The 17,515-nt window shown below is 42.5% G+C and overlaps 1 protein-coding gene across 6 annotated transcripts in view; it reads right to left on the reverse strand.

Annotated features, from left to right (window-relative positions):
* LOC310746217 (uncharacterized protein) overlaps positions 1–17,515 on the reverse strand; it is a gene marked incomplete at its 3' end in the record, with an annotated part of 139,276 nt that overhangs the window by 58,136 nt on the left and 63,625 nt on the right. For 3 of the 6 annotated variants that reach the window (XM_083580067.1, XM_083580064.1, XM_083580065.1), the window contains exon 2: positions 9,597–9,674. The exons of the other annotated variants lie outside the window; for them this stretch is intronic. In XM_083580067.1, the coding sequence (XP_083436193.1) occupies positions 9,597–9,674 (78 nt within the window). The remainder of the gene's footprint in view (positions 1–9,596; positions 9,675–17,515) is intronic. 6 annotated transcript variants of the gene reach the window in all.

Below are 17,515 nucleotides of genomic sequence, written 5' to 3' on the forward strand. Positions count from 1 at the left end.
TGCTTACAGTCTTTTTTGAATCACATAACTGGCAATGGAATTTAATGCTGATGAGCCCTGGAAGTCCCTTGCCACTGTACACCTTTCCCTCTTTCTTCACTTTCTGTACACAAACTTTGTCTGTGCCAAGGAAGTGAGTAGTAACAGACCCGCTTTACATATTTTATTCCAGAACCAATGGAGTTTGGCCACTTGCATTTTCTACATAGTGCACACACAATCTTCATCTCTGCATATTGCTTGTCCCTGAGAAGTACTTCTTGAGAGACTGGCTTCATTCCAAAAGTAAAAACTCATTGTATATTGATTCTGTGTAACCCTGCAGTTTGTGCATTTGAAAATAGATGTGGGAGGCACTGGCAATGGAGATGTATCGAAAAGTAAAAACCAGGGCACCCCAAAATTGTTGAGCTTTTTTAAACAAAACCACAAACACTTTCTTCTCCATTCACCTGGAAAGAGGGGTTGATTCTTAAACCACTCTAGAAATTGTAGCTCTGTGAGGAGAATAAAGGTGTCCTAATAACTCTCAGCACCCTTGAGACACTACAGCTCCCATGATCCTTTGGGGGAAGCCATGATATAATACTGCTTTAAATGTATAGTGCAGATGTGGCCTCTGTTGCAAGCAGCAACCTGCTGCATGGTGTTCTCTCCATAAACCATTTTGTATTAAAGCTGTTGTTGTTTAATGCATCCTGTGTGTGGCCTTCTCTTGACACTTTTCAAATAATCATTAGTATATTATTATTATTTTAAGGAAGAGTTTGAAGATAGCAGAGTTTTTGTTAAGCTGAAGTCACAGCTCGAACGATCACTTCAGTCATTTCAAGACAATTCATCAACCTATTTCTTAACATCCATCCCTAGAAGACCGGCTGAGGAAAGTTTTGTCCAACTTCTGGTTCCTCGTGAGTGTTCCCAGGGCCTCGCCAAGCTCACATGACCAGCCTTCTCTTGGCATGCTCCCCAAGAGTCTTATTTTCCAGCTTTAAAAATGGTTACCTTCAAACTGGCTAGCACAACTGCCTTGAAATCTCCCAGCTGTGGCCTATTACTCACTACTGTCAACTGACTCACACTAGGTCTCGCTCTCAAAATGAGAAGAAACCAGGGCAGTATGCCACAACCATTTACTGAGTGTAATGCTTTGTTCCAAACATATAGTATATCTTCTGGAAAAAAGCCATGGGCCTCCAAAACTTCCCAGGTTACTAACATGAAATTTGCTGCCACAAGCTGTGAAAGTCACTGGCTGAGATGGCTGTTAAACTGGATGACAGCCAGTCATGGAGACTTCGTCTCTCCACGCTAGTGAGCCATGATAGCTTAATGAAACCCCATGCTCAAGAGCAGTATATTTATAAATAATAATGATGATGATGATAATTTATTATTTATACTCCACCCATCTGGCTGGGTTTCCCCAGCCACTCTGGGCAGCTTCCAACAAAATATAAAAAATACATTAAAACATCAGTCATTAAAAACTTCCCTAAACAGGGCTGCCTTCAGATGTCTTCTGAACATGAGGTAGTTGTTTAATTCTTTGACATCTGATGGGAGGGCTTTCCACAAGGCGGGCACCACTGCTGAGAAGGCCCTCTGCCTGGTTCCCTGTAACCTCACTTCTCGCAGTGAGGGAACCGCCAGAAGGCCCTCGGCGCTGGACCTCAGTGTCTGGGTTGAACGATGGGGGTGGAGACGCTCCTTCAGGTATACTGGGCAGAGGCCATTTAGGGCTTTAAAGGTCAGCACCAACACTTTGAATTGTGCTCAGAAATGTACTGGGAGCCAATGTAGGTCTTTCAAGACCAGTGTTATGTGGTCTCAGCGGCCACTCCCAGTCACCAGTCTAGCTGCCACATTCTGGATTAGTTGTGGTTTCTGGGTCACCTTCAAAGGAAGCCCCATGTAGAGCTCATTGCAGTAGTCCAAGCGGGAGATAGCCAGAGCATGCACCACTCTGGCAAGACAATCCACAGGCAGGTAGGGTCTCAGCCTGCGTACCACATGGAGCTGGTAGACAGCTGCCCTGGACACAGAATTGACCTGCGCCTCCATGGACAGGTGTGAGTCCAAAATGACTCCCAGGCTGCGCACCTGGTCCTTCAGGGGCACAGTTACCCCATTCAGGACCAGGGAGTCCTCCACACCAGCCCACCCCCTATCCCCCCAAAACAGTACTTCTGTCTTGTCAGGATTCAACCTCAATAAATATTAAATGTGGGGTATAAATAATGGGAGAGTGCTGCTATCTTCACTCCTGGCTTACTGGTTTAGCAGAGGCTTTGGTTGACTACTGTTGGAAACAGCATCACTTATCAACTGGCTCTCCAAGGTTTCAGACAAGGAGTCTTTGACCAGCCCTGTGCAGAGGCAAGGGTGATTGAAGTTTGTACCTTCTGCATGCAAAGCAAGCGCTCCGCCATTGAGCTACAGTCCTTCCCCATATCTAATGATGCAGCAGCAATCCATGGATATTAACTTTAACTCTGTTCGCTTCAAGTAAGTTGAGGCTCTTAAGGCAAGAAAATTGTAAAACTTCTCTCTCTTTTATCTCAGTAATTGACTCTTTTCCTCCCTCATTCTCCTCTCCAGCTAGTTCATTTCCACATGACACATTAGATCTATTCCTCTTTTCCAGTTAAGTTAGTTGAACATATATTTGCAGTTTAGCATTTAGTAACCATGCAGCCGTAATATAATTCCACTGCGATGTTCTCTGCCAGATGTGATTGTTCTCCACAGCTGGGAGGGATATTAAGGGACGATTGCGTAACTCCCATTCCCATTCTAGCACGGAGGGAAATTAAAATTTGCAATTCAAGAACTGTGTCCCCAAATCACTCCTAGCGCTTCCTCCTGGGCTGTTTCACCTGTCAGTTTATAGTTAAATAAAGTCCTGCTTTTCATTTTAATCTTTGGCCAGACACCGGTTCATCTCTCATTTTCGCTCACTCTTCAGGCATACAAGTTCTTTGGCTTTAATTGCCTGTCATTTTTGTTGACCAGAAAATGGAACATTGCAAAAATCCAGACTTCAATGCCATCAAGCCTATAAAAGACTCCTTCATTACTCCACCTGATTAGGAACATCCTCTTAACAGATCTACATTTTAATAAGCAGGGCTAAATCATTAGCTTTGAAGTGAAGTTTATTCAGATGTGATCCTTCTTTGAGGACTTACTAAATTGAAGAGGGGATGAGGTATATAATTTATGACAAAAGGGACCTGGAAGAACTAACTTGTAGATTAGAAATCCGACTGCAGTTGAATGTGCAACAGATGTCTGGCAAACATTTGCCTCTGTGCTGCCAAGTGAGGCAAGCACAGGTCTGCACTTGGGAAGGAACACAGAGAGGGAGATTAGAAGATTGCAATCCTAAACCACTTAGGGGCGTTGCATACATTACATGCTCCTACACAAAACAGGAAGCCATAGCCAATCATAGCTTTCTGGACCACACACCTTTTGTGACTGGAAACATGTGTTAGTTGAATGCACGTATTAAACATTTAATGGGAATGCATTCAAAATGCAATGTCTGAAGGAGCAATTGCCCAACCATCTTAGTGAATGGATGCATGGTCTAGTCCAGCAATGGCCACCACAGGAGCAACTGGGGGAAGAATTTATTATGTCCTTCATCCTAAAGTCTCAACAACTAGAACACAATGCAAGAAACAGTATAAAACAACTTGCAATCATGCCCTAAAAACACACATCTCAAGTGTCAAAAGCCAGGACAAAGACCTAAGGGGCAAACAGAAAGGCCTGGGGGTCGCATGTGAGCCCTGAGCCAGAGGTTCCCCACCCCTGGTTTACTGAGTGAGGGGCACCTAAATTCATTTGTGTTCATCACTCAGGTCAATTTCATATTTCAAACCTCAGCCAGGACATCTCCAGGAAAGCACCTATTTTTCTTTAAGCAAAACTGACAACTTATTTATCCTCAGCAGACACTCAAATCACCTGTATTTATAATGAACATGGCAAGCAAAGAGCATAATAAGCATGGATGGCTAGGATGCATTTTAAAATTATTATGAATAATTTCTAAAGTACATTCCAAAGTGGGGCCTGGCCCCACCTGTAAGAGGAAGGTTAGGCTGAGCGATAGACCACCCAGCAGGCTTGGAGAGTAAAAAGGGATTTTAATCTGTGTCTCTCAATGTTCTAGCATGCTGTAAATCCTTTACTGTTCCTTTGGACTAAATCAAATTATTTTATCGTCTTTTTTTTTGGGTCATCTTTGTGCTATATTTTTCCTTTGTTTTCTTTTTAAAACTTATATCCTGCCCCCTTTGTCAAAAGGCCCAAGGGCAGTTTACAGCAATGAAAAATAAGTAAAAACAAAAACAAAACAAAATCAAGCAATTCAACACAGTAAATAAGCTTCATCTATTTGGGCACATATTACGATACAGGCCAGAGCTCAGCATTCAAAGCCCTGCTGAAAAAGACAAGTATTTAGCTAGTGCCCAAAAGTATGCACCTGGACCTCTGGTGGGGAGGGAGTGCATTCCATAATAGGGGTGCTATTGCTGAAAAGGCCTTTCAGTGGGTCACAGGCCCCTGCGTTTCACTCAGTGATGAAGCCTCGGAAGGTCTCACATCACAGGCAAAATGGTATGGGGAGAGGCACTCCTTCAGGTAATGGGGCCTTAAGATGTTCAGGGCTTCATAAGTCAGAACCAAAACCATGACTCAGGCTCAGAGTTGATGCAGATAATAATAATAATAATAATAATAATAATAATAATAATAATAATAATAATTTATTATTTGTACCCCGCCCATCTGGCTGGGTTTCCCCAGCCACTCTGGGCAGCTTCCATAGAAACCAAAAATACACTAAAATATCACACATTAAAAACTTCCCTGAACAGGACTGCTTTGACATCTGATGGGAGGGCGTCTTTGCATACTGGTGATATAGGGTCTCTCGCTGTCAGATCGAGCAAAAGCAACTCCATTTTCCACCAGCTGAAATCTCCAAACTTCAAGGGCGGCCCTACCTAGAGCCCAAGGTAAAGGTAAAGGTAAAGGTACCCCTGCCCGTACGGGCCAGTCTTGACAGACTCTAGGGTTGTGCGCTCATCTCACTCTAGAGGCAGGGAGCCAGCGCTGTCCGCAGACACTTTCTAGAGCCCAAAGAAGTAGTCTAAACCAGAGTATGGATCACTGTGCCTAGCTATCCCTAGCCACAACTAGCAAGATCTGGAAATGGGCTTTCTGTGCTACTGGAGCAACTTGAGCCTCCAGTGATAAGGGAAAACCTAGAAGTACCCGCAGATTAAAGATCTAGTTCTTCAGGGGGAGTGCAACTGCATTCAGGCTGCCTCCCTGATTCAGAGGCCCATTAATCCAAAGCACCTTTGCTTAGCAAGGATTCAACTTCAGCCTGAAACACTGCAGGAAGCTTTGCATCTTCCACATTTGTGCATTTTTCCACAAGAAAGCAGCCTGTTTCTCACGGGTGGTATAAATTATGCAAGGTTTTCTATATAGCATAAGTTCTAATTGACCTCCGCTGACTAAATTGCTACAAATAATGTGCAACCCTGGATGAGGATTAATGAAGCAGCATGTGGACTCTGACCTGTTGGAACACACATTGTTGCATCTTCAGTGGGGGAAACAGCACTTTTAAATTAAAAGCATATTTTATGCACTCATGCCATAAATATTCTGTGGTCAGGTGAGGCAGAAGTACAGAACAGGCACCTACCAAAGAAGGATAGGGGAAAGGGATCCAACTTGTGCAATTCAGACACAAGCCCCCCCTTCCTTTTTTGTTTTCAGAACAAAAGAACTAAAATTGGAGTAACAGACAATAAAGTGCACAAAGGACGCCCAACCCACATGTCTGATGTTACCATCACATCCACATCTCTGAGAAGCACTAAAATAATGCTTAAATCCTTGTTTGGGGGTCCTCAAGTGAGGGTACCATGGTGCCCTCAGACATTCCACACTTGCTTTGTGTCTGCCAAGGCCATCTGCCCTCCCATTTTGTTGTTGTTCCCTGTTTTTTCTCCTTTGGCCTGTGTTTTTAGGAGGGGTGTATGTAGGTGTTCTGCCTGTTGTCTGTGTTTGGATGGGAAACTTCTGAGCAATGGGTATTTTGTGGTGACAGTTTCTTAGATGTGCTCCTGGGCCCGAAAAGGTTGGGGACCTCTAGCCTAGTCCCTCAAGCAGAAAGATTATTGACCCAGTCCCGGTGGAGGCCAAAAGCCCACATATCCATCGGCTGAGGTAAATAAAGTTTCTATTGCTATTGCTAACTATGCCCACTTATATCACCAGGTGGGTTTCTATTGTTTTTATGCTGCCTTCTTACGCTGAATCCCCTCTCCTCTGCCTTGTCAGCCCCTTTAGAAAAACTGATTGTAAAAAAGTGATTAAATAAATAAATCATTAAATAAGGCCAGAACTATGAAAATGAAACAGCAAAATGGATTGTATCACTTCAGATTGTTGGTGGGGAACTCAGTTTTTGAATGTTCTCCATCATATATCTAAACAAAGTGTAGAATTCCTCCATGCAGCACTTCAACAGATGCCAAGGGTGGTGAGTCATATTTATGAATGCTCCCATAGACAAAAAGGTTGACTATGCTAAATTTTGCTCCCCAATCTGCTGGTTGTATGGAAGTTGTTGCTGTTGTTTGCATGGATGTGTTTTATATCACCTTCCCCAATGACATGCTCTACGGGGAGTTGGCCAATTGGCAGACAAACTCTATGTTACAAAGGTATCTGCAGGTGTGACATGAATGCTGGCAACATCAACTCTTCCACGTGGGATTCTCTTGCAGACAACCGTAGTGTCTGGAGACAGGCAGTCACGTCATGTATCCAAAGCAGTGACCAGAGGAGGAATGACTCCTGGGAGGAGCATAGACAGAAGAAACACCATGGTGCATCTGCAACAGCACAACTGGACACCTTCATTTGTCCCAGCTGCAAGAAAACATGTCTCTCCTGCATTGGTCTCTACAGCCACAGCAGGCACTGCAACCTTCCAACAGATTGACCTCACCCCAAAGGTGCGCTCCATTGTCTCCCGAGACAGATGGACACCAACTAACCATTCAGAATTTAATTTTGCTGAAGCTTAGCTTATGGGAGTCTGGGTCTGGCTCAGTGCCTGTGTAGGAATGTTAAGGAAGGCAGGAGAGGATATATTAATTAAATATGATCCCTCCTCACTCACACTAGTAAGCATACAGCAGAGCACATTCCTTGCAGCAAATAGTGAAGCTGTTGATGACTGGTTTCAGTCTGTTAATTAAGCAATCCAGGAAGCCCTTTGTGCAGACTGGATTCTTCCTGGTAATTTCCCCTTTATTTTCCTCTTTAAATAATAACACAGTTTACTCACATTCAGTAGCAACTGAAGGCAGGCTTTAGTTGTAGTTGGTAAAGGTAAAGGTAAAGGGACCCCTGACCATTAGGTCCAGTCACAGACAACTCTGGGGTTGTGGCGCTCATCTCACTTTATTGGCTGAGGGAGCCGGTGTACAGCTTCCGGGTCATGTGGCCAGCATGACTAAGCTGCTTCTGGCGAACCAGAGTAGCGCACAGAAACGCCATTTACCTTCCCACCGGAGCAGTACCTATTTATCTATTTTCACTTTGACGTGCTTTCAAACTGCTAAGTTGGCAGGAGCAGGTTGGCAGAACAACAGGAGCTCACCCCATCATGGGGATTTGAACCGCCAACCTTCTGATTGGCAAGCCCTAGGCTCTGTGGTTTAACCCACAGCGCCACCCACGTCCCTGTAGTTACAGGTACATTTGTAGATTAAAGTGCAGAGAAGAGAAGTCTGAGCTAAGCCTCAAACTTACAACATGGGCTTACATCCTTTGTTATTGATGAGCCATGTGCTGGTTAACAGCCAGAGAAGTCCAAAAAGAGAGATCTAAAAATAGGAAGATGGCTATGTGCTCAGCCCTTTTACTTGGGTCAGCTAGGGTCACGCCCATCTACCTGGTCACACTCAGGGGGAGGTGGCTCTCAACAGGTATGGCAGGAAGTCCTCCCTGTTTGGAGCCACATTCCTCTTGCCACATTCTAGCAAGCAGGAAATGTTGGACGTGAATGCTCTAGCTATACATCCCACAACCTGGATAGGAACCAACTCAAATCCCATCACGAAAGAATGCCAGGATACAAATTTAAATGAATATGCAAGAATTATTTTACCCCACTGAGGGTATTGGTGGGCTTCAACTATGGCAGACAGGGCAGTTCCACTTCCTTTGTTGCTTATTAGTGTTCAACCTTTTTGATTAACATCCAAGTTACTTCTTAGCAATCAAAGGCAGTATTGCTTTATTGCTTTTATAATATATGAATTTTGTTTGCCCATCTGGTCTAGCGTTGTCTCCTCTGACTGGAAGCGACTTTCCTGGATCTCAGGCAAGTTTCTTTCCATCCACTGGCTCTTTCACTGGGAAAGCTGGTAACTGAACCTGGAAGACCCTCCTCCTTCATCCAAAGCATGCACTCTACCACTAAGGCACCGGCCCTCCTTATTTACTAGGTTGCTTTTTCTTACCCTAATATTGGGCCACCGCTTACTTCTGAGCTATGAGACTGTACTTCAACTTCTATTAAAACAAATGATTTAAGGTTCACACCACTGAACGGAGATTCCCCAGGGCCAATAATTTTGATGCTCAACTTGCTAAGTTGGTTCTCTTTAATGCGATGTTCTCCACGCATGGTAGAACATTAAGCAATGCCATGTCCTGGTCTTTCCAGGACCCAGCAATGTGCAAAGGAATGCAGTGCCTAGATGGCTAAAGAATGAAATAATGATGTTATTATAGATAGTATCTCTGACTCCTGTATTGCCTTCCCCCAACCCATCAACCAACACTGTTCCTGACAATATCTATCTATCTATCTATCTATCTATCTATCTATCTATCTATAATGGCATATGTTTAATTTAAACATACAGGCAGGAAAATGCAGTCCTTCATTAGCCTGAGTATCTGCAGCTGGAAAACCGAAGGAGTACAGATGATCTTTCACTGCACTGATAACATAAAGCATGAATATTGGAGAAAAACACATTTCCAACTAGATATTGAAATGTCCCCAGTCAACAAGGATCACAACATGCTACATCAACAAAACACCTGGTCTGATCCCCCACCCACCCTTTCCCAGAGTTGTTGTGTTTTTTTTTAAAGGAAACAGCATTATTTATACCATGCAAATCCAGGTCCTTGGATCGTCGCAATAAGAGAAATCCTGAACACATGATGGTTTTTTTAGTGATATGAGAAAGGCCCGCTAGTCCAGTTTTCACCTTCAGTGTTAAGAACAGCAGAGTTCTTATCTGGAATGTGTCTCTTTATAATTATGTAATTACACACCTCATTTATCCAATTGTTAAGCCAGGAGTTTGATTAAATATTAACAACGGCCTGGTTCTTCTAGTGTCATTAGTTGGAAAGCAACCCTGTAATCTCAGGTAACACATGATAGCAATTATCGTTCACAGTCACACTTAGCAGAAACCCCAGCACAATCAGGACAGATAAGGCCGCTCAGTCGAAAACGCATTTACCTGGATTGCCTTTGTTATCTTAACAGCACCAAGGATAATGTAGGTTTCACGCCACTTACGTGCTGTATATGAAGTAAACTGCAATGTGGAATTATATCACAGTGTTAGTTAGCTGTTAAATGTTCAAATTGAAAAAAATTATCAAATTCAAATTAAATTGAATTAATTTGAATTGATAAGCAGTTAAATGTTCACCTACTCAACCTATTTCTTCAACAAAGTACAGCAGGCTATATGAGGGTCAAACAAAATGCAATATCAATTTGCATGAAGGAAATTAATTGGTTGATATGTAAACTGTAATTACAGAGAAGCTGGAGAAGCCTTGGAATCTTAGAAGTGGGGGAATTTAACTCTTTTCCTGTCATGGCCCTAACAAAAATTGCCCCTCTAAAGCTGCTATTTGCATTTCAAGCAAAGCTTGCTTTGATGCAGCTCCAGAGAGATGTGTTGCTGTTTTTGTTGGAACTGTGATAGGGAGAGAACGTTAAACCTGCATTTCTGTTTCCCATGGCCCTGAGGCCTCTCTAGGCTTCCCAACAGCTGCTATTCATATAGCATTAACAAAAATCTGCAAATTAATTGCATTTACGCAATTAAGGCTACATCTAGTTCGGCCCTGAGATCACAACCTTTGACAGCAAATGCATGACTGGTTTTTCCATGATGTGTCCGCCCAGTATAACTGCCACTACAGAATTAAACTGGAAATGGAGAAGGGGGAAACACGGGTACCATGGACAGCTACCGTAGGTGACACATGACTGCTTTAGACAATTAGGCTGACTGAACTCTGCAAAAAACAAGCAAACAAGCAGACAGACAGACAGACAGACAGACAGATTTACCAGAGAACAGGAGATTGACCGAAAGGCCTCCAGGAGTCTCTCCAAGTTCAAATGGAAGGATATGAATGTTTGTTGCACAGGAAAGAAGGTGGCTTTGAGTTTTCAGAGGAAACTTCTACCTTTTTATTTGCAATTCTCCTTGGCAGGGCTAAGCTCCAGTAGACCTGATGCATCAGTCTCCACTGGTTCTAGAACTAAAGCCATTATGTCCCATCCTGTCTGGTCTAGCAGTAAAGATCCAGCGCGTACAGCTGGTATCCTGAATAGCTCACCTCATAATTCTTCACGATGTGTTTATGCTGTGTCGCTGGCCTCATAAGCCTTCAACACTGCTTTATGCCTTAGCCACACACCTTGCAGAACTGTGCTGTCATGTCAAATATCTGGTCCCAGGTGTTATATTGCTTATGCATGTTAAAACTAGGGTTCTAAGCTAACTATTTTATGGTGAATTGTTTTTCATCATTATATAGATAGCAGCTGAAAAGCTTCTGGTTTTCTGTTACAGAATTCGGATTATTTTTATTTCCCTCCCACTTTTGTAAACTATTCATCACTTTTGGTAAAATGTTGTGGCAGACAGCTGCAAGATCTTAGCTGATTGAATTTATTGATTGCATCCTCCTGGATCTTGCAAATCTTATTTCGAATTTTTGCATCTGCCAATTATGTTTTAGGAGCTATTTATCATAAAGCTGGGGTGAATAGCACATACATACATACATACATACATACATTTGGGGGGCATTTGTGTCCCACAAAAATGTATGCATGGTTCCACTCCACTGTGCACCTGTCAGAATCTCCCCATTTGCTCCAAGTGAGGGGGAAATTCTCCACAAAGTGAAACATGACCTTGTGTACGAGGAGCAGGACTCCATTTAAGTGAATGGGTAAGCCAGGCATCCCCAAACTCGGCCCTCCAGATGTTTTGGGACTACAATTCCCATCATCCCTGACCACTAGTCCTGTTAGCTAGGGATGATGGAGTTGTAGTTCCAAAATATCTGGAGGGCCGAGTTTGGGGATGCTTGGGGTAAGCAAATAAGAATGCCTATTCAGTCAGTAACTTTAGGTGTGCTCACATTTCTGTCTCAGAATATAGTGAAGTTGTTGGGGTTTTCCTGGTGCATTTCACCATTATCTCTCCCCAAACTGTTCACATCAACTTATTCATTGGTGTCAGATTTGTTTCTGTTTATGTCCACACCAGGGGGTGTTGACAGAGTGGGAATATATATTCTCTCTCCCTCTCTTTCTCTCTATATATAGAGCCAGGGAAAATGTTTTGGAGTGGAGCTTAGATTTTGCAGATCAAACATATCCAGTTCTGAAAAAGGAATACAGTACAGTATTCCACAATGTGATCCCTTACAAAGAAAGAAGTCTGAAGACTTCAGTCATTAAAATAACCAAGGGTTCCAATACCAGCTGCATGCTGGCTAGATGGCCTGTTCCCTGGATATGTAATATTGGAGGTCATTATCGATCTTTTAAAAGCGAGCAGTTGAACCCAACTCCATTAGATTTAAACAGACTGTGCCCTTTTTGTAAGCTTAAAACTGAAATATAAACTGGGCAACACATAATTTACATGCTGAATGCATTTGTTTATCCTTTCTTGAAAGATATATGGAAGTCCTTGGAGGCTTTTGAAGGTTTATTAAGACTTGAAGGTGATTATTTGGCCTATTGAAGATTCAGAAGAGGAAGTGCAGAGAGCTGAAAAGAACAGATACCGGAGTATTAAATCTAACCTTGATATTCTGAACAGCAGACACCTTTAAAAGATTTTGTGTGTATGCGTGATGCCCCATGTCAGCTGTAAACTAGAGATTCTGTTGCTTTGTAGACTTAACAGAAATGAAATTCTAGCATCTGCTTTGCAAAACAAAGCAATAATCTCCTTAAGTGAGACGGAAAAACAAATTCTATTTTCAGAATAAATTACAATTTCAAGTTCATGAAGTTTGATTCTCCACCAATCAGAATAAAACCTGCTTAAAACTAAGACCCTAAAAGTATTTAGCTTAAAATAATTTCCAGCATAAGTGAGAGAACTTACTTCTAAATAAACATGGAAGTAAACAGAATATAAGCGCAGGAACATAGGCAGTTGCCTTAATCCAAGTCAGATCATTGCCCATTCAGTTTAGTACTGTTGATGAAGGCTGGCAGTACCTTGAACTTAGCCCTGTAGGTACTCTACAGGACTCTCCTGTGTGAGTGTCTGAGGGCCCTGCTCCTTCCTGCCACTCACCATCTGGCCTGGGGCGGGGCCTGAAGCCTCATAAGGACTGCTGCGCTCTGCTATTTTGTCTAATATGCATATTTGTGGAATCCATTTTCCCTAATATAATCCATTTCTGTACATTATTCTCACCAATATATGCATTTTATACACACTTTAATATATGCATTTTTGCATACATAACCTGATTAGAGAACTGCATTGTAAAATTAGAAAAATGCAAATTTCAAAGGATGGTTGCCCAACACTGGAAGGGACTCCCTCGGAAAGTGGTGGACTGTTCTTTCTTGGAGAGGTTGGGTGGCAATCCGCTTTAGTTGAAATTCCTGCATTGCAGGGGGTTGGACTAGATTACCCTCAGAGTCCCAACTCCACATTTCTAGAATTCTATGAAACACTTGACATGAACAACGCTCGAAAAATGCAGGACATCTAAATGCTGCAGAAGGAACAAAGATGAGAGTAATTGGTTCTTCTGACTACATCACTTTGAGCCCAGGGTTGTTGTTTTTTAAGTCTGCAGGAAATGCTCTTAGCGCTTATGGAGCTTAATCAAATAAACTCCAAAACATTTTATGATATATATATATATATATATATATATATATATACACACACACACCATGCATCCTGCTGTGAATATTTGTATAGTGCTAAAACATTAGAAATATTTTTCAGGACTAGTTATTTGTACAAAATGACTCAGAGATGTTGCCAACATTATTAGCAGGGCTAATGCATGCTTTAACATGCTGATTAACTGACTAGAGATCAAGTTGATTAAATTGATGGGAGTCCATTTTAATCAACGAGGGAACATTTTAATCAGAGACGCTGCAAATTAAAGATGCAGCTTTTTCATTTCTAAAAAGTACCTTGTGGTGGGATCACAGTCGCTGTTTCTTTGTATAGGGGTGCCCATTTTCCATGAGAATGCAAGAAGCTATCTTCTACCAAGTCAGACCATTGGTCCATCTAGCGCCATGTTGTCTACACTGACTGGCAGCAGCTCTCCAGAGATTCAGTCAAGGGTCTGTCCCAGTCCTACCTGGAGATGCTGGGATTTAACTTAAGACTTTCTGCATGAACAGCAGATGCACAACCAAGAATCCTCCCAAGTCTTGAGAATCAGTTCACAATGAGAAATCAACCCCAGGCCACTGCCTGGTGCAATATCTGTTCCCCCACAAAAAACTGCATTTCTCTTTCAGTCTAGGTAACTCATTGCAAGGGCCACCAATCAATCCAGATCACCTGCCCCAGCCAGCCACTGGCTTTCCCCTCCTGCCTGCCTGTCTTCCACTATTTTTAAAGAAAAGACTGGTTGATTGATTTGATTGCATGTGGGTGGTGCTGTGGGTTAAACCGCAGAGCCTAGGACTTGCCGATCAGAAGGTTGGCGGATCGAATCCCTGCAACCGGGTGAGCTCCCGTTGCTTGGTCCCTGCTCCTGCCAACCTAGCAGTTTGAAAGCACGTCAAAGTGCAAGTAGATAAATAGGTACCGCTCCAGCGGGAAGGTAAACGGCGTTTCTGTGCACTGCTCTGGTTCGCCAGAAGCGGCTTAGTCATGCTGGCCACATGACCCGGAAGCTGTACGCCGGCTCCCTGGGCCAATAAAGCGAGATGAGCACCGCAAACCCAGAGTCGGTCACGACTGGACCTAATGGTCAGGGGTCCCTTTACCTTTACCTTTATATACCCTTTTCTCTAAGGAGCTCTAAGTGGTTCTTCCCCCTCCTCCTTTAACCTGCACAACCCTATGAGGTGGGTTAGGCTGAGAGGCACTCTAACCACTATACCATACAACAGTCAAGAATGAAAACTCTGTGTGTGCATGGGCATAATTACACTGATGTCATTCACATTCATTCCAGAGGGGAAGTGATAGGTAGGAGCTAAGCACAAAGGAAACCAGCCTGTGTACATGTCCTCCAATAAAACAAGTTCTGCTTAGACAATTCAATTTTCATACACTAAGCACAACCCACCGAGCACAATGAAAATCCCTTTCATTTCACTGGGGCATCCAGGGGCACATATCTGTGCCTAATATGCTCTAAAAGGAAAACCCAGAGGAGAAAAGTGTGCATCATAATGCATGTCTATTCATACAATGGAAACCTAGATGTAATTACAGTGTCAATGGCAAGCCACATAAGGGTACCAGTGATGCAAACAATTTGATGCACTTAAGAACCAGTTTTCATAAGAAGCCAGAGGAGCATAAGCCAAGGAATTTACACTATCCTGCCTTTGTAGAATGAAAACAGGAAGCAAAGTCCATGGCTGAAATGAAGTGATAAAATAGAGACATATTCTAAAGGCATTCTCTACTCTCCAGTTAGAGCTAACAAAGGCTTGCATGAAAGAGTTTCAACAACAAATGGTTTCCATTTCTCTATCAGTTCCATTCATAGATCACAGAATCATAGAATTGTGGAGTTGGAAGGGATCCCGAGGGTCATCTAGCCCAACCCCCTGCAATGCAAGAATCTCAACACATGGTTCCCCATCCAACTGAAACCATACCGGACCCTGCTTAGCTTTGCAAATGTGCCAGCAATTTTTATGCAGCACCACTAGGAGGGGGCAAGTTATCTGTAAGACACCAGGCGAAGCTTTCTGGTAAACTGAACCAACACTGCAGCTTTACACACACACCCCAGTCAAGTCCTTTATGTTGGCCAGGTATTCCTGTGAAATAACAAACTTGTGGTGCTCCTTGGTGCTGTCAGCTGCCGGGTCCCCCCCCGCACCGCACAGCTGTCCTGTCCCCTGCTGTTTTGTTCTGCGTTACTCCCAGAACTTGATCAACATCTCTCCTCACTAGATGTACTTTGCCAGCTTTTGTCTTCCTCACTAGCTCACCGTTCCTTCTCTTCCCCCTCTCTCCCCACTTTCCAGCCTAACTGCCCTGTCACTTTCCCAATCATCTGATCACCTTGGCAACAGTTGTCAAGACTGCCAAAAACTGTCTCACCCCTAACTAATTTCAATTTTACTTATTTCCCCCCACCCCATGTTCCCCAGGCAAGTAGCCTTATGAAAAATATTAAAACCAAAACAGAAACATTTAAAAACCATCTCATGACAAAACCACATCAATCTGCTGCAAGAACTGAATTGTGAGACAGCCAGATTTGCAAATGGCATCTAGTTATTCTGGATTGTATCATCAGGCTGAGAAAGGATCTCTCCAAACTAGGTTATGAGGCTCTGGACAACCACAGTTATAATTAACTTACGAACTGTAATGCCACAGAATGTTACAATGGCCATTAGATATATGGAAGGCAAATTCAGGGAAGGTCAGTTGATCAATAACTATTAATCACAACAGTTAAAAATGGAATCTACGGATTCAGTGGTATTATAAATTTGATTACTAGATCTTGGGTTGAATCAATGGGGATGGTTTCCCAGAGGGGTCTGGCTGGCTGCTGTTAGAGGCAAAAATGGCAGCATCAATTGATCTTTGGTTAAAAGTCCAAACTCCATCCAAATTCCCAGATAATAAATTATATATTTCATTGTTGTAGCATTATATTACCCAAAATGAACAAGAAATAGTAGCTGGAAGGTGGGAATACTCTAACTTTAAATGCTTTTTTTTTTTTTGCATTCATTTGGCTTGAACATTAAAAGAACTGGGATGTTCCTTTACGATTGGTATCTTCTAGTTATAGGCCAGGATCCAAAGAACTGTCCAATCCATTGTATGTGACAAAGGAACATTCAGAGCACAATTTCATGTATGTTTACCCAGAAATGTCTCAACTGGACTTACTCTTAAGTGCATGTGCAAAATATTACATTCTATTAATCTCAATCAACAGCTGGAAATCTGCTGTTCTAAATCAGAAAGCTTAAATATTCCATGGGGCTAAAGCAAGCCCTTATGTCACCACAACAATTCTTAGGATCCTGCCTGTACCATATGCAGTGGTTTTCAATTACTGCAATTAATCTATTTGGGAATAGGAAAAAAGATTCAACCATTCATCAAGGCTAGGTGCTGGACCAGGTAAAATATAAAATGATCATGAAATGGAAGGAGTATTATTCATATCACACAACTTGGGTTCAACACCCTCAGAAGAGGCAAGAGAAATCATTTGCATTATCATGATAGGCATATAAGCAAAAAAAAAATTTCTCCAAAGTTACCTTGAAATTCTTTTTTTCCATTCTTGCCTCATTATACATGCCGGCATAGGGAAAACAGACTACAGTTTATCTGCCTCAGAGTTTTGCAGATGTGCCATTTATCTTCTTTAATATGCCTAACAGCAACAGACTTCTGGAGTCAGTCTGTATTCAAAAGTATCTTCTCTCAAGCACTGATTAGCTTGGCAGAACATATAGCAGGTGACCAGATGACTTAAGGGCATGAAGGCAGATTTACTGGCAACCATGTCCGCTTTGCACTTACGACAAGTAACATTCTGGCAGTTAGCAAAAAGTAGTTGGATGGGATTCAGGCACCAACTGTTGCCTGATTGGCTAAGAAGCACAAAAAGGATTTATTTGAATAGCACATTATGGCAAGCCCAATTTACTTCAGTCTGGAAAAAAAGAAACACCCCTGAATTGGGAAAGAACTAGCCTGTCATGGAAGCTGCAGACACAGCACTTGACTTGAGGTCAAAAATATTCACCCCAGATTATGTATTCTACTTCTGCACCACAATGATTTGTTACTTATGCCAATATTGGAGAATTCTTGCTTTCTTTGAACAGTATTATGACAAGTCATTGTCTGATGCAATGCAACAAGTGCAGCAAAGGCCTTCCACTGCAATATTTTTAAGAAGCCAG

Source organism: Podarcis filfolensis (genome assembly GCF_964270895.1).
Source record: "Podarcis filfolensis genome assembly, chromosome: 12".
NCBI lineage: Eukaryota > Metazoa > Chordata > Lepidosauria > Squamata > Lacertidae > Podarcis > Podarcis filfolensis.